At 54.4% G+C, this 24,440-nt stretch overlaps 1 protein-coding gene across 2 annotated transcripts in view; it reads left to right on the forward strand.

Moving 5' to 3' along the window:
- The window catches only part of NTN1 (netrin 1), an 85,514-nt gene that overhangs the window by 34,384 nt on the left and 26,690 nt on the right, over positions 1-24,440 (forward strand). Inside the window, exons 2-3 of one of the 2 annotated variants that reach the window (XM_035342498.1) lie at positions 10,761-10,949; positions 24,255-24,404. In XM_035342498.1, the coding sequence (XP_035198389.1) occupies positions 10,761-10,949; positions 24,255-24,404 (339 nt within the window). The remainder of the gene's footprint in view (positions 1-10,760; positions 10,950-24,254; positions 24,405-24,440) is intronic. The other variant, XM_035342499.1, reaches the window with a different exon arrangement.

The following is a 24,440-nucleotide window of genomic DNA, read 5'->3' on the forward strand; positions in this document are numbered from 1 at the left end:
CTGGGACCAGTTATTCTGGGACCAAAGTGGCCCATCCCTGGGATGGAGTGGCCAGAGCCCATCTCAGAGCATTCTGAATGGGTTTGAAACCATCCAGGTCTGCAGACTGTGCCTGGGGCAGTCTGAGCAGTGGAGCTAATTGCCCATGATAAGCTAATTAAAGGCGTCTGATAAAATCTGCCTTGCAGGCGCAGGAGCGTGCAGCAGCTGCAGCATCTCTGAGGGCAGGGGAGAAGGCAGCGGCTGGGACCCCTGGGCTCGGCAGGACCCCCACCTCCTCCTGGAGGGCTTGTCAATGCCTCTGCTTGAGCCTGGCCGCTATTCTTGTCATTGCTCGGTCCCTGCTGGTTTCTGACAGTGGCCATGGGGTTATGGAGATGGGTGCTGGGTGCTGGTGAAGCTTCACAGTGGCACCCCTACAGCTAGCAGAGAGCTGGGGGGGTGCACGTGATGTGACGTTGGCATTTCCAGGAACATTGTTCTTGTCTGAGGGCTCTGTAGGTCCCAATTTGGTGGCTTTGCTTCAGGATCAAGCAGATGTCTGCCTGCTTCATTCTTGGTAATGCTGTAGGGGCCGGGCTGGACCCGAGGGCAGAGCTCCCAGCCCCTTCCCACCTTGGGGCTGTGCTGAGCATCCTTCAGGGGTGTCCCCCACTGCTGCTGGGCTATGGCCATGGGGGAAACAGCCCCTGCCTCGCATCACCCAACGCTGTGCATTCCATAGGTACCACAACCCCAAAAATGCTTGTGTCTCCAGCTCCTCCTTTCTCTCTCTAAGGAGCCTTCAACCTCTAGGATCCCACACCAAAACCTTTTAAGTGGACAGCAGCTGCAGGTGCGGATAAGCACACACAGACCATGATGCTGGCACTCAAGGAGTGCTGGGGCTGCAGAAGGACGGGGCTGTAGCACATCGCTCCCGGCAGCACCGGCTCTGGGTGAGCTTTCAGCAAACCACCACCGGTCTGCTGTGTGGCAGCCGAAAGCAATCCATTAACAGTAGCACTGATAAGAGGGATAAGCCTGTCTGCTCCGATAAAACCCCAGTCTCCAAGAAAACCAAACACAGCAGAGCCTTGCAGGGGAGTCCCAGAACTCTCCTGGGCTACAGGAGCAGAAAGCCCAATACCTCCTCAAAATACACGCATGTCTGCGCCAGTGATAATGCTGCTGGGGAGGTCAGGCACATGAGACAAGAGTTTTCCTTCTGTCTTAGATCCCCGATAACCTTGCTGCAGATAAGCTAGCTCTGTTTACCCGGGCTCAGGCACACCACAAAGGAGAGCTTTGTGCATAGCCCTGAAGGTGTGAATATCTCTGAGCAAACATAGGCATCCCCAGCCCTTCACACCTGCACGGGGTCCTGAAAGCCAGCACAGGGCTGATACAGGCTCCAGGTTAGCACCCTTGGGAGGTGTTAAAGAAAGAGAGGAGGAAGAAAGGGAAAGGGTCTTCCTGGAACCAGGTCTCCCTGAGTCTGGCAGGATAGGAAACTGAGGCAGAGTTGTGGTGGGTAACTTGGCCAGGCTCACACTGGGATCAGCAGCAAAGCCAAGGCAAGACCCTCTCTGCACCTGCAGTTTGTGGGTGCACAGCAGCACAGGGAGGGGACGGTGCAGCTCATTTGTCACTAGTGGTGGTGGCCCAGGGGAGCCCAGGCATCACCCAAACGTGCCTTCAGAGAGGCATGAGTGGGCTGCCTGCTGCTGGGTGCCCCGGTATCAGGACAGCTGCCGAATTTTGGGGCATTCACAGAGCAGGAACAAGGACAGAGCAGTGAGAACAAACACAGCCTGTGCCAGTGGTGGGCTGCCACCTTCCCTGTCACTCACGGGGAAGGATGGTCCTCGCTGTCCTAGCCACTGCCTGAAACAGGAACTTTAATTAATTTGCACCAATCTAACACAATTTATTAACGTAACAGGGAGGTGATGGGTGCACAAGGGAAACAACCTTGGAATGATGTTCCTATGTGCACACCTGCCTCTGCTGAGCCCTCTGCAGATTTCCATGGGCTCGGGCCCTTTTCAGGGCTGGTTGCAGGTGAGCCAGCCAGCTAGAAGTGGTCAGGGACTGCAGCTGCTCCATCCTGCAGTGACACAGTGACAGAGGCTGTCTGGGTGGTGCCACCAGCTCCGTGTCACCTCAGAGGGGACACTGCTGGGTTTGGAGGTGACCACCAGCCATGCAGTGCGCGTGGGAGCAGAGCCACAGCTTAGGTCACAGGTCTGGCTGGGGACAGTTTAACAACTCCCCTGGCCCTGATACAGACAAGATTGGGAAATGATCTAGGGTTAAAACAACACAACACGCTCCTGCACATGCTGTGTTTGCTTTTCAGGCCTAGCCCTGCACAGCCCAACCTCACGGGCAGCTGGGTGAGCACAGGTGGAGCAGCGGGGACAGGATTTCAAGCCAGGGCTACTGTGGAGGCATCGCAGCTCCTGCAAGTTTAAAACCACTCAGCATTGCTATCACCCTGTTTGGCATCGCTGTCACCCTGCTTGGCATTGCTGTCACCCCCCAGCTGCCAGTTCCAAGTCTCTCCATTCCCCAGGGCAGTGCTAGAGCGGAGCTGAGGCTGTTTGTAGCACTGTAGGCTGAGAGGATTTAGTACAGATATTTAAATCTTTTCCCTCCTTGAGTTGGTTGCATTATTGTGCCTTTTGCATTTCAATAACCTTTGCTCTGTATGTGCAAATTCTTTCAATATTGTTTTCTGCTGTGACTTTAACTCTCAAGTGGCATGTGTCTTACTGGGAGTGTGGGAAAACCTTCAGGAAAATGTCTTGTTCTGTGCAGGGAAAGCAATGCCCCTGTGTGATGGGTGTGCTGCATCCTGCCCCTGGCGCTGGTCTGGAGCAGCAGCACTCAGATCCAGCACATCCCCTCCTTGTGAGCTCTGGGGCTCTGATTTTAAGACAGAAATACAACAACATTGGTGAGACCAAGTGCTTTGGGACAGGGATACTGACATTAGCACCTTGAAAACCACTCACTAAGTCCCCCACGGTCCACGCCATCTGGAGGGGTGAGCACCACAAGGCCTTCCCCTGCTGCACCACAGCCCCACTGCGGTGGGAGGGAAGCTGCCGAGATCGGCACCAGATAAGAGGAAACCACATGGGCAGAGCCTAAGTGCAGGACTTGTCCCCACTTGGATTCCCTGGGTTTGACACTTACGGGGCACCTGGGGGCTCAGCCGGTGGGCAGCCCATGGCCAGCGGCTCTCTGCTGCCCCTGGGTGCCCGCAGGGTCCCAGGTAAGGTCCCCATCTGCTCAGATGGCAGCTGGGTGAGTTACGGGATGCAAACTGTTCATTTCAAAGTATTGCAACCCTGGGAGGCAAGGTTTGGATGGTGCAATTAAACAAAAAACACTGATGGCAGCCTGGCATCATCTCCCAGATCGAAGTAAAGAGTTTGCTTCTTGACTTTTCCTTACTAAAAAAAAATAATTTGATCAAGTACTTTCCGGGATGAAACTTAACTGCAGACTTCCTGCACAAAGCCTGGTTGGAAGAGAAAACTGCCTGCTCAGGTCCTGCAGCTACTGAAGAAAACAGGGTTCATCCCCGATCACAGATACTGACCCGAGGCGGGCACACCATGCTCGCAGTCTCAGTGCAGGACAGGACACCCCCTGGCACCCACTGGCTCCAGGCAAGGATCACCTGGGGGTCTCCTCCAAGCCCTTGGGAGTGCCTCCTCCACTTCTTATCCAGGATCTGGGCTACAAGGCTCAAGCCTTCATCTCCAGACAGCTTTCACGGGGCTTTAGATGGACAAAAACCCCACTCAGGTGTCTCTGTTGGGGCAGCCAGTGGCAGAATGCTCACTGGAGGAAGCGAGGGCAAACTGCAGCACATTTCCAGGCAGTTGGAGTACAAGCCTGTGTTCTGCACCAGGGCTCGGCTTTGTGCTTTGTATCCTGTGTTGAGTAAGACTGCTTTTGTCTTGGGCTAAAATGCCTTGGGTGAGAAGCTGCCAGAAGTCTCAACATTTCAATGCAACACAACAGGCCCACAGGTTTCTCATCCATCCTCTTTGCCTGTTGATAGAGCATCAGCTGCCCGGTTGCTTTGAAGGAGCTATTGTAGGTCACTGGAGATGCCCCTGAGGATTCGGGGCAGGAATACACAAATCAGTGGGACCTCGCTGGATGCAAGCAGCTGCTTGCCACGTGTGGTGGCGAGCAATGGGGAGACTTCGACTGCTCAGAGGCTGATAAAATCTGGCTCATCATCTGAACGTCTCAGAGCCGTAAATCTCCCAGGGAGAAGTCTTGCTCTTCCTCCTGGTGCTCCTTGAGGGGCCACGTGGACAGCCCGGAAATACCTATGGAGATCCTGGTGCTTCAGTCCGGTCCGGGAGGAATAAATGTGGAAGCAGTTATGAAAACATCTCCCTCCCTGAAATTAATAACACCATGCCTTGGTCATGCAGGCTCATGCTGCAGGTTAAGTCGTGAGCAGTGTCTGTCAGTGCTGGGACTGGATCCCATGCCGTGGGGACGGGCAGGCACCGTGCCCTGTTGGCAGCAGTGCACCCAAAGGGACAGCGGGTGTAGGGCAGAGCTTGGCTCCCACGGCACTGGAGAAAGGTTGGTGGTGGCGAGTGTCGCCAAAGTGACCTTCTGTAGTGGATCTGTGATGGGACTAGTTCTTCCTGCCTTTTGGGTTTGGTCTGTGTTCAGCTCCAGACTTTCTCTATTTGTTCCCAAAACCCCACACCAGTGACCACGGCCATTTCAGACGTTGGTTCTGGGCTCTGGGCTTTGCCAAGCCATCTGCTGCTCACTTTGAGAGCCAATATCCGAGCTGGCTACGGGTGCTGATGGGCAGCAGCACGTGCCTGGTTCACCCCCACCCTCTGCTTGGTTGAGGGAAAATCCCCCAAACCCCCCTGGGCTGAATCCATAAGGCTCTGACGTTCAGTGTTTGCTTCTCCTACCTGCTCCTTGAGCTTGGTTTGGCCACTGGAGATAAGCTCTTCAGGAATTTAGCTGCAAATCTCTTCCAACCTTGACCGAACTTGTCCCCCATTTTTTCAGTGACTTATTCAAATTCAAATTTGACTTACTCAAATTTCAGTGCCTTATGACAAATTCAAGCAAGCCGGAGCAGTTCGGCTTAGAGCAGTTCTTCTCAGAGACAGCAAAAGACACCTCCTTACCAGGCAGTGTTTATCTTTTTAAACCTTGGTCTCAAATATAAGGGCAATAGGTTTTCTTTAAGGAAAGAAATCCACAAATTTGTTGCCATTGGCAAACACTGCATTTTTCACTAGCCTCGTTTCTCATTAGCAACCGAATCATTTTAGCAGGAACTTGTCCAGAAACATTCAGCTTAGATCAGACACCCGCTCTCAGACATTTAAGCCCAAACAGTGAGTTTGGCATTTTTAACGTAAAAGAAAGCAGGCGCCTTATCACTGGAAATCTCGGGCAGGAAACCTGCTGCTGTGACGGGCTGGGGCTGCACCTGGGGCTGCAGAACAGCTCCAGGACCTCCTGGTCCCCGGGCACGTGGGGATTTGGGCAGTGGGAACAGAGGGCCCCTGGGATGTGCAGCTTTCTTGGGGTTCCTCAGTCGCTCTGATGCAGTCTTTTCCAGAGCTACTTCTCCAGAATTGCCATTCCTCAGGTTTTCCGCACATAGAGATGTCTTCTGTTCCACGGTCCCTTTCTCTCTGTGGGTGAGGCCAGCTGTAGATGCATTTTCTGTGCAAGTACACACATTTTCCTCCATCTCTTTGTGCCAAATGTCAGAAAACCTGGGGCCTGGCACAGACGCTGTGTCTGCCTCACAGCCACAGCCTCCCCTGGGCTTCTCCTTTGCTGGATCATCTTCAGCAAACCAAACCAAGTTCCTATCCCCTTCCTCCCTCAGGCTTAGTGCACACAGATGGATTTTTCCCAAAGGGTTTGGCTCGGTGTGGCACGGGGCACTGCTCCATGCAGGAGGCACAGGGCCACCTGCCCTGCCAGTAGAGCTGGATTAGGCCACGTGTCCTCATGGCTCTGAGCTCCTGGGCCACACATTGTGGAGGACTTCCCTGCCACCACAACTGGGTCCTTCCACACTTTACCATTTTCATGCAACAAGACTGAAGAAAAATCCTTGCCCCAGTGGGGACAGTATCCGGGCCGCCAGGGACATGTGGGGCCACCACTGGGGCTCGTTCCCCAGGTGCAGCCCCACACCATGGTGCAAGAGCTCCACCAGCATCTCCAGGTTCATCCCCAGCTGCTCCAAAACCTCAAACCAAGCAGCAGGCTTGAAGGCATGAGATGCTGGAGGGCTCCATCCATAGGGCTTTCTCCTCGCCTTCTGGTCCAGCAAGCAGACAGGTCTCCATCAGCTCGGGTTGCTCCATCTCCGATATCCCTTCCCTTGGAGTTAAGGGATATATATTCTTCTATCCATATGGACCCCCCAAAAAGTATCCCCAAAGATGTCTCCAGGGGGTTGGGGCCCAGGCACAGGCAGGGTGGCCCTTGCAGCATGAAGCACGTGAGGTCGGATCCTGCAATAGACAAATAATGGCTTGGGCTGAGCTAGCAGTTTTTGGGGGGAAAAAAGAAAGAAAGAAAAAACTTATCTGGAAAAGGGACAATTTTAAGGAGACTGAGGCTATTCATAAATTCAAGTCAAATTTAGAGATTAATTTCAGCCCCTGGCTTCTTCTTTCTTCCCCTGTCCCTTCCCCCCTTCCCCTGAATTATTGTTTGCAAAAATTAAAACAAAATGTTTTGGGGGTTTCGTTTGTTTAAAAAGCAATTTTCATTTTGAAAATTGCCAAAATATAAGTTTGGAAAGGGTGGGGTGTTTTGAAAGGGCAGCATTGTCATTGCTGAATGAAAACCGCAGCGAGGAATGCGTCCGGGGAGACGCCGGGCGCAGGGACACGGGGCCTGGGGACGCGGTGGCAGCACAAAGGACCGCAACCAGCCTGTGCCTCCGACCCGGATATCTCCTTTCATTCCCCCAAATGGAAAATCCTGCCTGCCTTGACCTTCTTCGACAGAGCTTTTCTACCAAGATGCTGTATTTAAGGATGCTGCTGCTATTGTCATTTATCTGACTGGCCCCAAACCACAACTTGCCCCTTTTCCGCTCCGAGCTCCTCCAGGTTTCTGAACAGCTGCGTTTCAGGGATGTCTGGTTGTTGGTGTCGGAGCCGGGCAGCCCAGGTAGAGGCCCTTTGATGAAGCTGTGTACATCTGTGCACAATAAAGTCAGCAAACAAAAGGCTGGGGAGGTCCTTGGCAAAGTAAGAGAAAGAAAGGAGCAGGAGGCAGCAGCGCTGAGCTTCGCTGAGCAACTGGAACCAAAACCTTCATCGGGGAGCTCACAGCACCTGGCATGTGCTTTGCTCCAGGGTCTTCAGCTGGAGCATCTCCTCCACAGGGTGAAAAGCAAAGCACGAGGAGCAGAGGTGGTGTTGACGCTGGGAGGTGATATTTTATTGCAGCCAGCGAAGATGTTCATAGAAAGAAAGGATGGGTTGCTAAAGAGCCGCTTGTTGCAGCAGGGAAATTTGAACCGAGGAGCACTGGCTGGAAATTAAAGCCAGGCCAATGCGTGTTCAAAACCAGGCAAGAGGCTTCAGCACAGCGGGCGATGGACCCTCAGCAAGGGGAGGCTGGGCGGGAGCCTCCTTTCCTGAGTGCCTCCATCCTAGCTCGGCATCTCCGTGCCTCCATCACCAGTTTGCCCCGAGCCTGTGGCACCAGCGTGATGGATCCCACCACCATCCTCAGCAGGGACTTTCTGACGCCTGCATGGACCATTTGTTGCATTGCCCTAATTCCTCCATCCCTACGTGCTATTGTCAGGGAAAAAAAATAGAGGAGTCTAAGCCTCTCCCATCAGGCAGCTCTGAGCACATCAGGGTACAGATGGAGCTCCCAGCACAGCGCCGTCTGCTCTGGGATAGCACAGGGACAACTATTTCCACTAAATGTAGTCTCTTTGGGGGTTTGGCCATGCTGTCTATACAAGCAGGTGCATCCCAAGGTGGGGATGATGGCAAATCACGGGATCAGGGGTGCCCAGTGCCCAGCAAATGCCCTCAGTTCCCTGGGAGGGCAGATAGAAAGAGGGGACAGCCCAGATCATGCTGCTGGAGCCAAACTTCACCGAGAAATCATATCAGAGAGGTGGCCCCTGTGGCCTCATGTGAGGTTCAGATTCTTCCCTCCTCCAGACATAAGATTTTTGCATCCCTGGAAGCCTGAAATCAGTCCCAGGCTGTGAGCAGCTCTGTGCACCCTGCTCGCTCCTCCGCTTGCCCTCACAGCTCTGCCCGGCGGAACCAGCCGAAATATTTGCACAGACCTTGAGAAAACCCCAGGAGCTCCATGCCCTGGCTTTGCAAACATATCTCTGTTTATCGAGTAACCCAAAGAAATGCAAAGATTTTCACTCGCTCTCCGGGTGGGCTCAGCCTTGGGTTTTGGAAAAGGACTCACCAATGCAGTCTTGCAAAATACTGGAGTACCAGCGCCAGCTTTCCTCAAGCACCAGTTTCAGGAGGTGAGCTTGCACGCTCTTTGGAAAACATGAATTCCTGCTGGCTTTGAGGAAAAAAGAGGTCTTCTCCATGCCAGCCCTTGGAGAAATACCTCCCCGTGTTGGTCATCTGGGTGTAAATCTTGCTGTATGTAGCACCGAAGAGAGAGTCGCTGGCAAGTCTCAAGGCTTTCAGTGGCAGAGATGTGCCTGCACATTCCTGGCCTGCGGCAGAGGGGACAGATGGAGGGACCTGAATCTCTTCTTCTCTGCCCAAGCCAAGCGATGCGGCTGGTGCTGGTAATGTGCCTTGGTGGACAGCCACAGCCCGGAGGACACCCATGCTGTGCCTTTGTGTCACAGCTCCTGTCCCCATCTCAGCCAGTCTTCTGCTGCCGGAGCAGGACCAGCCCTTGGTCTCACCCCGCCATCTGCCCCTGCACGCCCCATGGGAAGGGTTTAATCTCAGCTTCTCCCCGCTGCAAATCAAGGGTTGGTGTTTTATGAACTCCACCACCTCTTCCCAATGGCTCCATTCCCATGCACTGCAGGGCAGAGCCCCCGGTCCCCCATGTACAGCGCTGAGGTTAAGGGCGCATGCAGACAGCCCGGTTTCCCCTGCTCACTGCATCTGCAACCTGGGGCCGAGCTGGGTCTCCAAAGCCACAAGTCCCTCGGCATGCAGGAGCTGCGGGGCCGCTCACCCCGATGCTCCTCTCTTGCCCTGGGAGATGACAAATGTCCCCGCAGGCTGGGGGCTCAGCTACAGGGATGCAAACCACAGTTCGAAGTCGTGGCATTGGCAATCACGCTGTCTCACGGCTGGCAAAGTGCCCTGGGGCCACCCTCACGCCATCCAACTGCTTCTCCGGCTCTGCAGGCGTTTGGGTCTGGTGGGGACGTGAGGCCGGGCCCTGGCACGGCAGCTGCAGGAGTTTGGGTTGCACGGGGAAAAGCAGGGAAACGCTTCTGCGTCCTGCTGGGCGGACGTGGCCGGAGGGTTGTGCTCTCTGCCATGGTTTTGTATCATGAGTTAGCCAGGGATTGTTCCTGATAAATAATCCGGAACTGCACTGTAATTTTTGGGTCTGAAATTTGATAATTAAACAAATACAGCATGCCTTTGTCTTGGGCAAGCACCATAAGGTAAACAGGAAGGAATGAAGGATTAAGATGTCTCTGCTGGAAAGGAAGGTGACAAGCCCAGGGCCGTGACACCTTCGCGCCGAGCAGGGGGCCCAGCTGCGGGCTGGCATTGCACAGCTGCATTGTTCAGGGGTGAAGAGCAAATAAAAGCAAAGGGAAAAGAAAACAAGCTATAAAACCCTCAGCAAAGCGCACAGCCCCAGCGACCGCCTCTTGATGGCCCCATGACAGCCCCGGGGAGCGGCAGGAGAGGGGTCACGCTTTTGAAGTCCTCGAGTTGCCTTTTGCAAAGGCCCCTTGTGAAAGCAGCGCCCGTGTTGACTTTAGGGTGCATGGGGGGGGACATGGGACGTCTCCCGGCAGGCTTGGCCACAGCACGGCCAGATGGAGGGGTGTTTGAGCAGCTGGGTTGTGGGTGGGATGGGATGGGATGGGATGGGATGGGATGGGATGGGATGGGATGGGATGGGATGGGATGGGATGGGAGACATGCAGGTGAGGTCTTGTGGACATGTTTTAGGCTGCAGACACGCCACAGAGCCTTGTACATGTACAAACACGGCAAGGAGAGCCAGGGAATATGGTAATGAGGAAGACTTTGAAATGATGCATAAAGCTCAAATGTGTGTCAGGGTGGATGTGAGTTGGGACACCACGCAGGATGGTTCAGGGGTGCTGGAACCCCCTGGGGCAGAAGGATTGGGATCGGGGGGTGCTGGGGAGAAGAAGGGGGCTGCACCCCACATGGCTCAAAGCCCTGTGGTGCCAGGAGCCGAAGGGAGGGAGCAGAGCAGGACTCACAAGGGGCCGAGCTCCGGCAGCAAAGCTGTGTGTGGCCATGTCCCAGCCACGCGTGCCAGCTCCCTGTCCGCGCCCGGCTTTTAATTCACACGAGGAGCGGGGAGAGGCAGAAGGCACGTTGTGAGTCACGGTGGTGAAGCGCGAAGTCTCGCTGACCTCGGCTTCCCTCCAAAAAGCTGGGTTCACTGAAAAGTGGTGGGGAGAGGCATGGGCTGGCATCGAGGTGGGCAGCCTCAGGGGACCCCCTGTGTTTGGGGGTCCCGGGGTGCTGACAGGCTACACTCTGTGTCCTCCGCAGCCTGCAACTGCAACCTGCACGCGCGGCGCTGCCGCTTCAACATGGAGCTGTACAAGCTGTCGGGGCGCAAGAGCGGCGGCGTCTGCCTCAACTGCCGGCACAACACGGCCGGACGGCACTGCCACTACTGCAAGGAGGGCTTCTACCGCGACCTCAGCAAGCCCATCTCCCACCGCAAGGCCTGCAAAGGTACTTTTTTTTTTTGGAGGGTGGGGGTGGGATGGCTGGGACAGCACAGCCCCTTCTCCTCCTGCCTCTTCTGCTTTCACCGCTCCTGCTATGCCCACCTCCTCCTGCTCATCTCCCAGCCAAGCCACCAAAATGAATTTTCCTACCTCCTCCTCTCCTCTCCCCTCACCCCCCTGGTCTCCCCAGCCTTCCAGGGAGGATAAAGTTTCCAAGATATGAAAAGTCCTCCATGCTGAAGATGAATTTTAAGATGTTTCCAGGTTACAAGGGCGGTTTTCTTGCTCCCGTGCATCAGGGCAGAGTTGTGCAGAGCCCCAGGTGTGGGGCAGACGTGGGGTCTGCAAGCCAGCTCTCACCTCCCCTGAATCCCCCGGGGGCCAGGGCAGCACCTTGCCTATGCCCCAGCCGCTCCTCTCCTCTGGATGAGGCCAGAGCAGTAAAACAGGAAACAATTTTATTTTTTCGCTCATCAGACAGGGTTTTCAGGTCCTCTTTTGCAGGAGTGGGCAGTGGGAGCAGCCCCCCAGCCTTCCCAGGGTGCATTTTAGGGGGATTCCCAGCACACCCAAGGCCAGACGGCCCCAGAAGGTGAACCTCTGGCAGAGGTGGGTGCTCCCGTGAGCCCCCGCCTTACCCAAGCTCTGATGCTTTGCATAGGATCAAGTCCTGCAAGCACACTTTTTTAACCCTCAGCTGGATGAGGCGTAAATCCCAAACCTGTGGCTCTGCTGAAAGGCTCAAGCAAACCCGGAGCAGGAGATGCTAGGCTTTCCTGCAGAAAGCTTCAGCTCTTTTCTCTCAAAGCGCTAATTTCAACAAGAAGAGGAAAGGTTTTTGGCCTTGCTGAGTATTTTTGGCTGGAAAGCTTCAGGTCTTCAGCATTTTCAGTTTTTTAATGAAAACTCTTCTTCATTTTTCTCTTCCACTTAAAAGACACTCTTTGCGAAGGCAGAAAGGGCAATCAGTTCTTCAGACAGCCCTCCCCTCTCTTTTTTCACCTTGTAAAAACTTTTCCCATGACAGATTTCCGAGCTGCCCCATTATATGGCCACTAAGGAGACGCGACGTGCACTGGGGGGAATTTGGGGTGCTGGGCCCCGTGCCCCGTGCCCCCCCTGAGCCTGCTTTGGGGTGCAGCCCCTCTCTGCTCTGCCCCATGCACCATGTTACAAGAACAGCACCCTTCCAGGGCTCCATTCATCCCAGCTCACCCCAGCTGCCTCCACCCCTTCCCCTCCCCATCCCTGCCTTCCCCATGCATCCCATCACAAGGCAGCCCCGCAGTGGCGCCCACCTCCCTGTCTCTCACCCCAGGGCTCTCTCACCCTGTCTCCCAGGGCTTTCCTCGCTCTGGCACTTCCCATCCTCCAGCTCCCAGCAGCCCGCACCTGCCTCAGTTTCCCCAAGCAGCTGGGCAGAGCCCCGCCAACCCCCTCCGCCAGGCGCTTTGCGCTGCTTTAAGCCCACGCTTCCCAGACGCGGGCTCATCCGCTCCTCGAACACCCTCTGCAATTGTTCTTCTCTCCTTCCCCTGCCTTGTCAACTGCTCCTGCTCTTGAAACTTGAGATCACCACATTTAAATGCTTCTCCAAACCCCCCACAGGTTATAACAAAAATGTGGCTATTGGAGCTCCCAGATACAAAGGTTTGTAATAAATATGCCGGTGCATGAGCAGCTCCCCGACTCGCAGGCTATTAGCACGATTTCACAGCAGTTGGAATGGTTTATTGTTGGCATAATCCACCGTCCTATACAAAAGCGGACGAAATGAAGTTTCCTACAGCAAAGGCATTCCTTTGAACGCCGGCTTTTCCTGAGCCCTGTTTATGGCACAGTGTGTTTTATGTTCCCCCTGTTTTGTGTCCCTGGTTCAGGGAATGTTCTGAAATAATTGGTAAAAATGAGCATTTAAAACAAACAAACAAAACAAAAATGTCATCTAACAACTTCAGTCATTTCTCCATCAGTAACCATATTAATTTATCATCTCACCAAGCCATCTGCCGATGGGCAAAGCTCTCCCAGAGCCTCCTCTTGACCCAATGTGTTTAGAATTAAGGAATTAACTGTCCTGCAGCATCTGCCATCTCCCTGCCTGCCACTGCATCTCACGCAGCACATCATGTTTTCTCCATAAGACTTGATTCTTTCAACCATCGCATCACTCCGTTCATGTTTCACGTGTAACACATTTAAAGCAGTGCATATAGCGGGCAGGGACCCGCCGGGGGAGCATGCAGCACGTTTAACCACCCTGTGAGTGTGCGTGAGCTCGGGCAAACTCTCAGCAAATGTTCCACGAAGGAGCTGCTGGAGACAGTTTGTGTTAATTCAGCCTCATCCATTCAGCCTAACAGACACATCCAGCCCGCCTTGCCCTCCCCTGTGCGTCTCATCTCTCACCCCATCCTATGCAATAGGTTCTATACCTCCGTCCGTAACACATCTCATGTCACACCTCAGGAAACCACAGAGGAGAAGTTGTGTTATTTTCAATGGTGTTTTCAGTGCCTGGTTCCGGTGATGTATTTGTGCAAAAACATCATGTGGCGGAAAGGTTTGCATGATGTCTGTTTTTTGGTTGTTTGTTTGTTTGCTTTAACTTGGATGAAAAGAAAATGCCACCGCTTTTTGCACGTCTTGCAGGACGTGGCAATGAAATGAAATGTGAGCAGAAAGCACCCGCTTTTCCCACAGCCAAACATATAAAACACCTTTGTCCTCTCTTGTTTAAAAGATATTTTAAAGATCTGAAGCTGTTCTACCAGCACAGGTAAAAGCATAAGAGTTTGCCTCTAGGGATGATTTCTAACCCAACAGTAGCTAACCTCAGAGCTGTGCAGCTATGCTACATTTCTCGCCAGCGTGCTAGCTTCCAGATACTTTCTGGAGGAAAAGAAAAAGAAAGCCAAGTTGCGGTGATCGGAGATGCCATGTCCCAGAGCCATGCAACAAGCAGATCATGGCATGAAGCCTGCAAACCACATGGGAAGGAGTCGATGACAGCTGGAGCAGGGATAGTGCACGAAGCAAAACCCTGCGACACTGCCCTTTTAGCAACAAAAACCCACATGTAAGAAATCTCAAATATTCATCTTTTCAAAGCTCTGAACAAGTGCGAATTTTCCCTCCTTTCTCGATGATTTTTACAAGAGTGTGAACAGCTCCCAGAGCGCCCAACCTGCGCTTCCCGTTTCTTGTGCCTTCCTCTGCTCCCAACGATGCCGCAAGCGAAACCCCACATCTGGCCCCTGCAAGCCTCCGCCCGCTCCTCTCCATCACGGGCTGCTGCAAACCAGTGCCCCGGTGTCAGCTCTGGTCATTAAATTCACTCCTGAGCTTTGCCAGCTTATTGGCATTAATGTAACTCTATCGAAACAGTGATTCCTCAGGGTTTTATAGCCCTGCATAGAACAGCCCTGCGCCCTGGGGAAAGGATTTGCACGCTTTTTGAGGAATAGATGACAAACGAGGGGCGTTACGAGCATTGTGCTGAGGCTGCCAGCACACGGCCGGGTGGAGGGGCCGGCCTGGAGCCCTCCTGCCATCGGCCTGCCCGTGCTGCCCATCTGCCTTGGCATCTGCGGGTGCGTGCTCCCAGCCTGCTGCTCGAGGATTTGGGGTTTGCTTTTGGAGGTGGTTTGGGGGCAAGTGGAGAGGCAGCGATCACTGCTCCCACGGGCTCAGCCTCTGGCCCTAGGTGTGCAGGCACAGGTTGTGTCCCCGGCTGGCCGCAGGCATTTGGGGGGGCTCTGGCCCAGCTGAGCCCCTCCGGCTCCTGTGCCACGGGAGGGGAGATCAGAGCCCCCGGTGACAGGGACCGAGGGACGGGTCCCCCATCTCTCTCCACTGACTATAGAGGGAGCTGCGTGACCAGCTTAGAGCACGGAGCTCATCTCTGCATGGCCGAAGCCGGGGGAGATGAGCCTCCTGCCGAGCCCCAACGAGACGTTGGGGTGCAGGAGGCAGCCGGGGCAAGGCCCGGGGGAGGGCAGGGGCTGAGGATGGGCTCGCTGCCAGTGCCGCGCTGGTGTCCCCATGGCTGTGGCCCACTGCAGGTCAGGAGAAGCAGCCTGTGCTTCCCTTCCTTGCAATGCCATGCCCGTGGTGCATCTCTGCGGGTTCTGGTGGCCAAGAGGACCCTCTGGCCTTGGAAATGTCCCCTGCCACCACGGTGGCCGACCCGCAGGTCTGGGGTTGGACATCTCGCATCTGGCACCTCCCAGAGGCAATGGGATGCCCAAGGCCATCGGTAGGGGCTCATTGCAGGGCTCCTTCCCCCAGCCCTTCCTCATCCATAGCAAGTCCCCTCTGCTGGACAGTTCCCACAGGCTCCCCCATCACCGCCTTGGTGTCTACCTCAGGACAGGGGGTGCATCCTATGAGAGGTGCTTCCCTCCCCACAGACAGCCTCTCATTGACCCCACTTTTTCATGGTTTCCCAAGCACAAGCCCAAGGCGAGACTTTCTGTGAATCCCCCCAGGGAGTTCTCTTCAGTTATCCAGCTTCCTTCCCTTCCTCTTCTCATTCCCTTCCTTCCTGAAGACTGGCTGGAGCCACCGGAGAGATGGGAGATGTGCCTGGTGCCTGCAGGGCTTGGATCAAGTTCTTGCCCCAGGGCTTGGTCACCTCTGAGAAATCGCATCCCTGGAGAAAGCCACAGATTCCACGGCATTGATCTGCCAAACACAGCCTCTAATTCCTCCATGAGGCAAGCTCTGCTCAGGCTGAACGAGCAGCCTTCTAGCTGTGATCCTATGCGGAACTCCTTAGCAGCTCTGCTGGGCGCCCTCTTCCCAGAGGCCCTGTAGTTCGTTATATTGATCCTACTCCAAGTGCTGAGCTCTGGTTTGTGCTTCCTGCATCTACAACTTGTCGTCAGCAGCCCCAGGCAGACACAAACCACTCGGAGGAAGTGTACCAAAAATGCTGTTTAAGCCGTCTCAGGCACTAGTGTGGAGGTGTCCCGGAGCACTCCAGGAGCCCTGAGTGCCGCCACCCCTGCCAGGCACGTGGGGACCATTCACCCACTTCACTTGGCCCCAGACTGGAGAAGGGATGTGGTTATTACAGAAATTCTGAAATTACTTTGAGACAGTAGAGTGAAAACATGGAAAAGGAGGGGTTCTCTTTTGCAAATAAGTTGATGCCCAACGCCACACCTCTTCCTGGCCATGCCAGCTATTAAACCCGCAGGACTGTACCGATGTGCAAACAGCTATGCCAAATTAAGCAGCCACTTCCGAGGGAGCAGCACTTGCCGTGGGGCAGCAGCAACTGTTCCTGCAGCTCCGGGTGACGATGGAGTCACCTCTGAGTTGTTCCAAGCCAGGTGGGCTCCACGCAGCGCCTTCAGCCTTACTCTCCCTCTTCTCAAGGACTTTCTAATTAACTCCAACCTATGAGGGCATCAGGAGGAACGCACGCAGCCCCTTCCCCAGCACAGGGCAGCTCCACCACCACAGGATGGAGCCGTGCACTGGGGTGAATTTCTGCGGACCACAAGGTCCTGTCCCAGGCGTGCAGCCACTGGCGGGCTCGCCAGTACGGGGGCTCGTTCTGCATTTCCCTGCAAGTTAACTGGGACAGGGATAAAATCCTACTCTCGGCTCTTTCCAGCATCTTCACTGTGGAGTTTCATCAGCCAAGGTGACCTCCTGGCAGGGGGCCAGTGGAGGACCCCTCTCTGGGGTCTGGGGACACCATGGGGCATTGCCTCTGCCTTGCTGTGGCCTCCAGAGATTGCCCTAGGAATTTAGTGAGCAAAAAAAGAGAGAGGAAAAGAAGAAAGAGAAAGGTTTGTCCATGCCTGGGGACAACAGCAGAGCAAAAGCACCTCTGTGCCAAAAGTTCCCTTGCGCTGCAGCTGCCTTCAGGCTGAAGGGGAGCCAAGAGCTGCACGTACCGCTCCCATCCCAGCCCCTGCTGCACACCCCAGCCCCACGACAACTCCAGGGAGGTGCCTGGGCTTCTTCTCTGTGCGTGAGGTGGAAGAGCCAGCAAAAAGCCCCTGGAAAGAGCAAAAGCCACAGCAGAAACCACCAGCATGGGCTGGGCTGGCAGAGGTGGCGCAGGATGCTCCGCTGGTGCTGGGAGCTGGGGCGTTTGGCCAGGGACCCTCAGAGCAGCCTCAAGCCCACCCAGGCCACCTCGAGCTCCCCAGGGAAGTCCAAAGACCTCCCTGCCCCAGTCTTTGGAGGGCTCAGAGCTTGGGGCTGGGTCCTGGGTCCCTGCCTTCTAGACTTGGAGGACTAGAAGAGCCTAAGCTGCTGAATTCATTTGCACAGCTAGACCTTTGCATATCTCTGAGACAGAGGAAAGAAAAGCAATAATTTGCCTTCCCCATAAATATTTTCAAATATCTGAATTGATTTCCTGCTTCAGATCAGTTCTAGAGTGGGCAAAATCCTCCAGGCTGATGTCAAAAGAAAGCTCAGCCCAGCTCCCTTACCATGCCCTGTTCTGACTTGAACCATACGAAAGCTAGAGGCCTTTTCCTCATTAGAAGAAGGAAGATATTGCCCAGTTAAACCTGCACCTCTCGGGGCGTCACAAGCCAGCTGCTCCCCAGGAGCTCTTGTTGCAATCCTTCGCTCCCCCCGGGGGGTTCAGTGTCTGTCCAGGTCCCCCCCGTGCAGAGCTGCTCCCCGGGCTCCCCGCTCCCTCCTGCCTCATTTCATCAGGCTTGTGGCAAGCTCATCAGCCCCAAGACTGGCTGTGCTGCCAGATTTGATTGAAATATTATTAGTGGGAGAATACGCCCGCAGGAACCTCATTTCCTCAGGAGCCAGCCTAAAAACGCATCAGGAGGAGAAAATGTTTGACTTTTTTTCCCCCTCAATGAAAGTATTTTCCAATCCGCTCTTTTTTCTGCAAGCAACCCCGGATCTGTGCAAGAAGCAATTTCTCCCCTCAGAGCAGGCTGAGCCTTCTGTTGCCTTAGAGCCGAGAGGACACGTCTTTGTGCCTGCTCTGCTGCTCGCTGCCTGCCCACACCTGCATTAAAAAAAATAATAAAAATATAAATAAAAAAAAAAAATAACAAGCTCTGTCAGCAAAGCCAGGAGAAGGAGGCAGCGATGCTTGGTCCCTGGAGGTCCCTGGAGGTCTCGGTGTCCCCAAGAGCTCCTCTGCGATCACTTCAAGACGCACCCGAATGTTGGAGCTCAAAGACGAGAAGGGAATCTCTAGCAGGTCTTAACTAGGGGATTTTCCAGTGTTTTGGAAAGTGCTGTGATAATCACTGTGTCACTAATGCCTGCCCAAAAAGTGGATTTATTGCTGCTGTTCAGAGCCCCCCACCCTGGATTAGTGGTGACGCTCACTCAGCAGAGGCACTGGGGGCCCCGCCTGTTCCTTGGTGCAGAGGGGACAAAGACCAGGTCTAATCTGTGAAATTTGGCCCAAACTGCAGGGTGCCGGTGCCCTTGGCTTCCCTGAGTGCCAGCTCAGGAGGAGGAAATGGGAGAGCCCTGAGAAGCGGCGCAGGAGGACGGACGCTGTGAAATGCCAAGAGATTATTTGTCTTTGCCTGATAAAAGGGGGAATTCATTTTCTGCTGGCGAGAAAACCTTTAAATCTCCTAGAGAATGTGCTGAGGGACACGCTGCATGAACATGATCCTTTGGAGAGCTAAATCCAGTTCACAATACCGCAGGCAAGCCAACGATCTCATTGCAAAGCAGTTAACAGCTAATATTTAAAGGCATCATTAGGGTTCAGAGTTAACACAGGCATGTTTCAACCTCTGCTTCTCATTAGCAAACTGCCTGGGGAGGGACGAGGCCGGGCTGTGTGGGGACACATTAGATGCCTCAGATTTTTCTCGCCCACGGCATAAATCAGTGGGACTTGCTGGCTGTGCCACCCCTGCTGGAAGTGCAGCCGGACCGCCCGCAGGACTTCTGCTGGAACTGGGATCCCAACGCTTGGGCTGCTGAAGATGCAGGAGCAGGAAGAAGCAAGCGTGTGCTGACACAGCAGCTTGCGCAGCGCCGTCCGAGCCCTACCTCTAACTGCTAAAACAGCAGGCAAAGAGAAACACATTTACTGCATCAGGGGGGCACAGGCTGTGCTCTTGAAGCAACAGGCAAATGTAAGTTGCCGTTTTGCAGTTTAAAATATTGTTGGAGTCAAAGCATCCACACCTGAAGCTTCGCTTTGGTGCTTTATTTTTTTTCCAGCAGAAAATTTCTCTAGCCACATTTTTTTTATTCTAGTTGGAGTCTTTGGAGGGAAGACAGAAAGCAACCAAAGGGAGGTAATTTTGGCCACGATTCTGGAAAAGCGCTTAAAAGCATGTTTAAATATAAACGTGTACCTGAGGCACATTGGCTACATGGGGCTTCGATTCATACTTAAACCTGAGCGTGATTTCCTGGAGAAGGCTCGTTCCGTGAACCGGAGCCCCAGCCGATGGCCAGTACGAGGAAGGAGGGTTTTTCCAGTTATTTGCTGTTTTACTGCGCCTTGCATGGCGCAGGGCAAAGCAGCCACATCTGGGGCTTTGAAATCTGGAAACCCTGCGAGGTTTGTTATCGTTGCAGATACAGCGTGACGAGGGGAAATCTGGGCAATCCCCGAAATCACGCCTTTCTCTGTTCTTCGGTCAAATGGGCTTTTCATCATTCTGAAAACCTCCCAAGGCCAGGGCTTCCTCGAAAACAGGAAGATGCTAATTCTCCAAAAATGCGGGTCCTTTCAGGTACCTTCTCACAAACGGTCACACCTGAGGAGAGCTAAGCCCGGAGATTTGTGCCTCTGTTTACCTTTTGATGCACGTGTGTGGGGGAAGATTAGCACCTGGGAATGCCTCTGAACAAAATTCAGGGCTGGAAAAATATTTGCATTTTTGTCATGCTACTTGCCCACCTTTGGTGGGCCAGAGACATCCCAGCAAGTCCAAACACTTTTCCAGGGCAGTTTACATCCTTTCATGCACAGGCCTCAGTTTTGCCTGCCGATTTTCTTAGCCCCAAAGCAGCCCAAACCCCAAATCACACTGTTGCTCGTGCTCCAGCGGGCGATGGTCTGTCTCTGCAGCTTCATGCAAGTAATAGTGGCTTGCCCTGGAAGCCTCAGACAAAGATACAAACCTCTACAACAGGCAGTTTTGCAACAGCATGCCCCCAGGGGAAATCTCTTCCTAACTGCAGGCAGTTAGTAGCTGGCTCGGAGTGCTTATATCCGTATATATATTAATCCCAGCTAATGTAACTACAGATGTTCTCATTCACGGGCCCATCTAATCCTGTTGGGTCTTTGCCATGGTGTCTCGTAGCACAAGTCCTACGAGTTAATTACGTGCAGTGCAAAGAAGCATTTCCTTTTATCGCTGAAAAAGGTTGCCTTCTGAGCGCGCTGAATGTCCCTTTGTTCCCGGGGCTGGAGGAGCAGAGGAGAGGAGCACCTGTCTGACCTCCTAGGCACGGCGCGTTCCTTGGCACCCCTCCACCGTCTCTTGGCAGGGCTTTGCTAATCTTCTCCGTCACCCTCCGATGGGTGCTTCTCCCTGCCTTTCACCGCGGGCTCCCAGCTGAGGACCTGCTATTGATTTCTGTAGCGTCATGATACGGTATTCAATGTCGCTCTCTCCCCCTCTCAGAACACAACCTGCTATCTTGTTGCTCTTCCGAGCTCCGTTGCAATCAGCCAGATGTTTCATTGACTCCTGGGTCTGTTCCTGGAGTGGTTACAGCTGATCGGGACCCTTCAGCGCTCCTTCCCCTGGCGCATCCTTCCGCACGCTGGGGTTTATCTGCTGCCCCCACACCTGTCGGGGCACTTCGGGCAGGTCTCACACAAGCTCTATGTGATCTGCTCACCTCTGGGCTAGCCGAGCTGAAGATGGTCACATAGAGATGGAGTTAGCTCCTTACTTTCCAGGCCAGGGTTATCATATAAAAGAAACCAGCTTTTGTGGGCAGAGGCATCCCCACTGCTCCCTCATTCCCCCTTTAAGCCTCACCATCTGTTCCTTGTCTGTGCCACAGCCTTGAGCATGGAAGAACTTCATTTCTCACTGGTAATTCCCGGTCAGCTCTGCCACGGATGCTTGCCAAAGCTTTTACTCAAAGACTTCCTGAAAGAGCAACTAAACTGTGACAGTCACCGTCCTTGTCCGTGCTGCTGGACCTGGGGCGCAGCCACCAAGGGCGCTCCCCTCCCAGCGGCTCCACTCCTCTGCTGCGGTGATTCTCCAAGCACAGCACCAGCTCAGAGGGCAGAAGCTGGCTGTTGCCCCACTTGCTATCCCGAATGATATCCAGGCAGCTTCCTGCAATGATTAGTGGGGTTGTCCCTGCCCTGGTGCCTCCTGCTCTCGGCTCCGCTCGGCGCTGGGGACTGCTGACGTTGGTGGGCGATCGATGGATGCCTGCACGCTGGGGAGCCCGGGCATGAAAATGTGCTTCATGACCCAAAAGGCTGATGACAGGAAGGTGGTGAGGAAGCCAGAAGGATGCTTGCCTTAATCACATCCCTTCGTGACTCTCGTGCAGTCTTTCCTCATTTTGGGGCTATGACCTGGAGGAATCTGAGCTGCACCGGACAAGCCAGCATCAGCTGCCAGCGGCCCAGCCACGCCTGGAAGAAGAGGCTGCAACTGCTGGCTGCAGTGTTTGCGCTGACCAGGGAACTGCAAATTGCCTTTAATTGCTCCTAATTGCTGGCACTGGCTCCATTCCTGGGGGACAGGGAACGCACATCTGGAGATGCTGCTTGGGCCCCTTCCCCCCTCCCCGCTCCAGGGCAATGCTTGGGGCTGATCCACCCCTGGACCAGGAGGAGCAGCAGAGGCAGGCAGCCTCCGCTCCCCCATCCCCTCGGTCACCCCACGTGGCCGTCCCGTGGGGACACGGCCACCTCAGAGCCCCGGGCAGGCGCAGGGGGCTGGCAGCCCCAGGAGCAGTGGGCATGGGGGAACAGCATCGCCAGGGGGTGTGAGGGACCCGAGCAGCTCCCCACGCTCTGCAGCCTGTCCTCCACACACCCCGTTCTGTAAATCTTACTCATCACAAAGGCTTTTTTCCTTTTATCTTTTTTTCATTTTCCTTCTCTTTTTTTCCTTTTTTCTTTTTCCTTTTCTTTCTTTTTCCTTATTTTCTCATTTCCTTATTTTCCCTTTACCTTTCTTTCCCTTTTCCTTTTTTTTCCCCTTTGCCTTTTTATCCCCTTTGCCTTTTTATCCCCTTTGTAATTGTTTTCCCTTTTTTCCCTTTTTCCCCTCTCTCGTCCAAGCAGTCCCACCGAAACCCGCAGGATCCGCTCGCACGGGGGAGGATTACTCACAGGATGGGGGTTTGCAGGCGCTGCTGAAAGCAGCACACGCAGCCCCAGCGGGGACGCCTGAAACATGAGGCATGTTCCTCCCGCTCCTCCTGCCCTTTGCCTCTTCTTGTGTAACCCTTCCCTGATTTGCTTATTTTTGTGTTAACTCCTGCCTCTCTGCTTCACTTTCACGCTTTTCCACCCCGCTCCATTTTGCACATCCTCGACGTATTTTTATTCTGTCTCCCCTGGCAGTGCTGGAGCCATCCCATGTGGCTGCCGAGAGCAGGTTCCCCCCCTAAAGGTCTCTGTGCTCATCACCAGCCTCGCTGATTTAACCTTAAAACAGAGCTGTTAAAATATTTCCAATCAAAACCGGATTTGATATAAAATTATTTTTTTTGCTCCAGTCAGGTCTGCAAGCAGCTGGCTCCCAGAGGTCTGGGGGCAGAGCAGGACTTCTAGCCAAAATCCCCGAGTCAAAAGTGGTAGGGAAAGGGAAAAAGAAGTAAAAAAAGCTTTTTTTTTTTTTTTTTTTTTTGGCAAGACTTAGTCCCTTTCTGTCCTGTGCAGGAACAAGGGGACATCCCAGGCAGAGAGCCCCAGGCAGCGCCCAAACCCCAGAGGTAGAACTGGGGCAAACTGGAGCTGGGGTGGAGGCAGCTCCAGCCTGGGGTGAGGGAGGGGCATGAGAACCTGCAAACCTAACCCAAACGGATGTGGGATGTCCCCAAACAATTTGGGGACACAGATTTGGGGTGTCTCAGAGCCAGGAGGTGGCAGAACAAAGCAGGAGGCATCGCAGTGCCCCTCATGGGAGTGACGGCCTCAGTCTGGGGGATTTGGGGGTGTTTGAAAGCAAAGCCCAGCCTCTGGGCACACCCGGGCTGGTTCCCAGCCCCCAGAGCCGCCCCATCCAGGTTTGGAGCAGCGGGGCAGGGCCTTTCCCCCAAGCCCCCTCTCTGGCAGGCAGCGCCCTGAGGGGCCCGAGATGGGCAGGATCTGTGCTCCCCAGGCAGGGCTTTGGCTGGCTCCGTCCTGAGGATGTGCACGAGAGAAGGAAGCTTTCCTGCCTCTGCCTGCCACGGCTCAGCAGGGGCAGACCGCAGTCTGGCACGGCGCTCACAGCTCTTAGAAACCAGGGCTGTTAACAAATGTGCGAGGCCATAATCCTTTTGGAGCAGTGATGATAACAAGCCCCGATGCTTTTCTCTCTCTCTTTTTTTTTTTTTAACCAACAGCTGCGCCGGTAAGTCCCACTGTGGGAAATGAGCTGGTGAATGATTTCAAGTGCAGTATTTACATCCCCTGCCAAACCCTTCACATCTGCCCAGCTCTGCCGTCAAGCCTCCATCCATCTGGCCGGGAACAGCAGGTCCTCAGGCTGCCTGCACCCACAAGGGCATTTCCTTCCTGCGCCCGCCGTGCCAGCTGCCGGGGATGCTGCTCAGTGGGGAAGGGCTCGAGCAAAAGCACTGAAAGGAGTTTTTTGTGTGTTTTTTATTATTATTATTATTTTTTTTTTTTTTTAACACTGCACGTGAAATGAATTCCCAAAGTCATTGAAACCAATAACTTCCACCCAAGAACTCGTGTGCTGAAGGGGTGATGAAATGCTTCTTGGTTCTGTGCCCCTTCCCTACAGCCCTGACAGTGCTCCAGGGAGCTGGGGAGGTTAGGGTTAGGGTTAGGGTTAGGGTCTGCTCCAGTGATGCTGCCCCACGGCTCCTCCTCGAGCCCTGCAGCCCTTCCTCCATCGCAGCACCCAGGCAGTGGGTGCTCCAGAGCAGGACCTCAGGCACCCCACGCTGCTCCCCAGCTCCACGGAGCACAGAGTGCCCGTAGCGTGAGTGAGACGTCCCCCCCCGGTCCCCGCTGCTCCTGTGCCAAATGCCACCTCTGTTTCAGGTCGGTGCGGTCCCCGGCTGGATGAGACGCTCGCAGGACGCCCAAACGCTGCCGGTGGAGCCGCGCCGCCTCGCCACCTCCGCTCTCCTCGCGCCCTCACCCTCCTCTTGTGTGTTCCCCCCACAGAGTGCGATTGCCATCCCGTGGGCGCCGCCGGCCAAACCTGTAACCAAACCACGGGCCAATGTCCCTGTAAGGACGGTGTCACCGGCATCACGTGCAACCGATGCGCCAAGGGCTACCAGCAAAGCCGCTCTCCCATTGCCCCCTGCATAAGTAGGTGGATCACACTTTCGATGTCTGTAGATCAGA

This window comes from Oxyura jamaicensis, chromosome 18 (genome assembly GCF_011077185.1).
Source record: "Oxyura jamaicensis isolate SHBP4307 breed ruddy duck chromosome 18, BPBGC_Ojam_1.0, whole genome shotgun sequence".
Lineage (NCBI taxonomy): Eukaryota > Metazoa > Chordata > Aves > Anseriformes > Anatidae > Oxyura > Oxyura jamaicensis.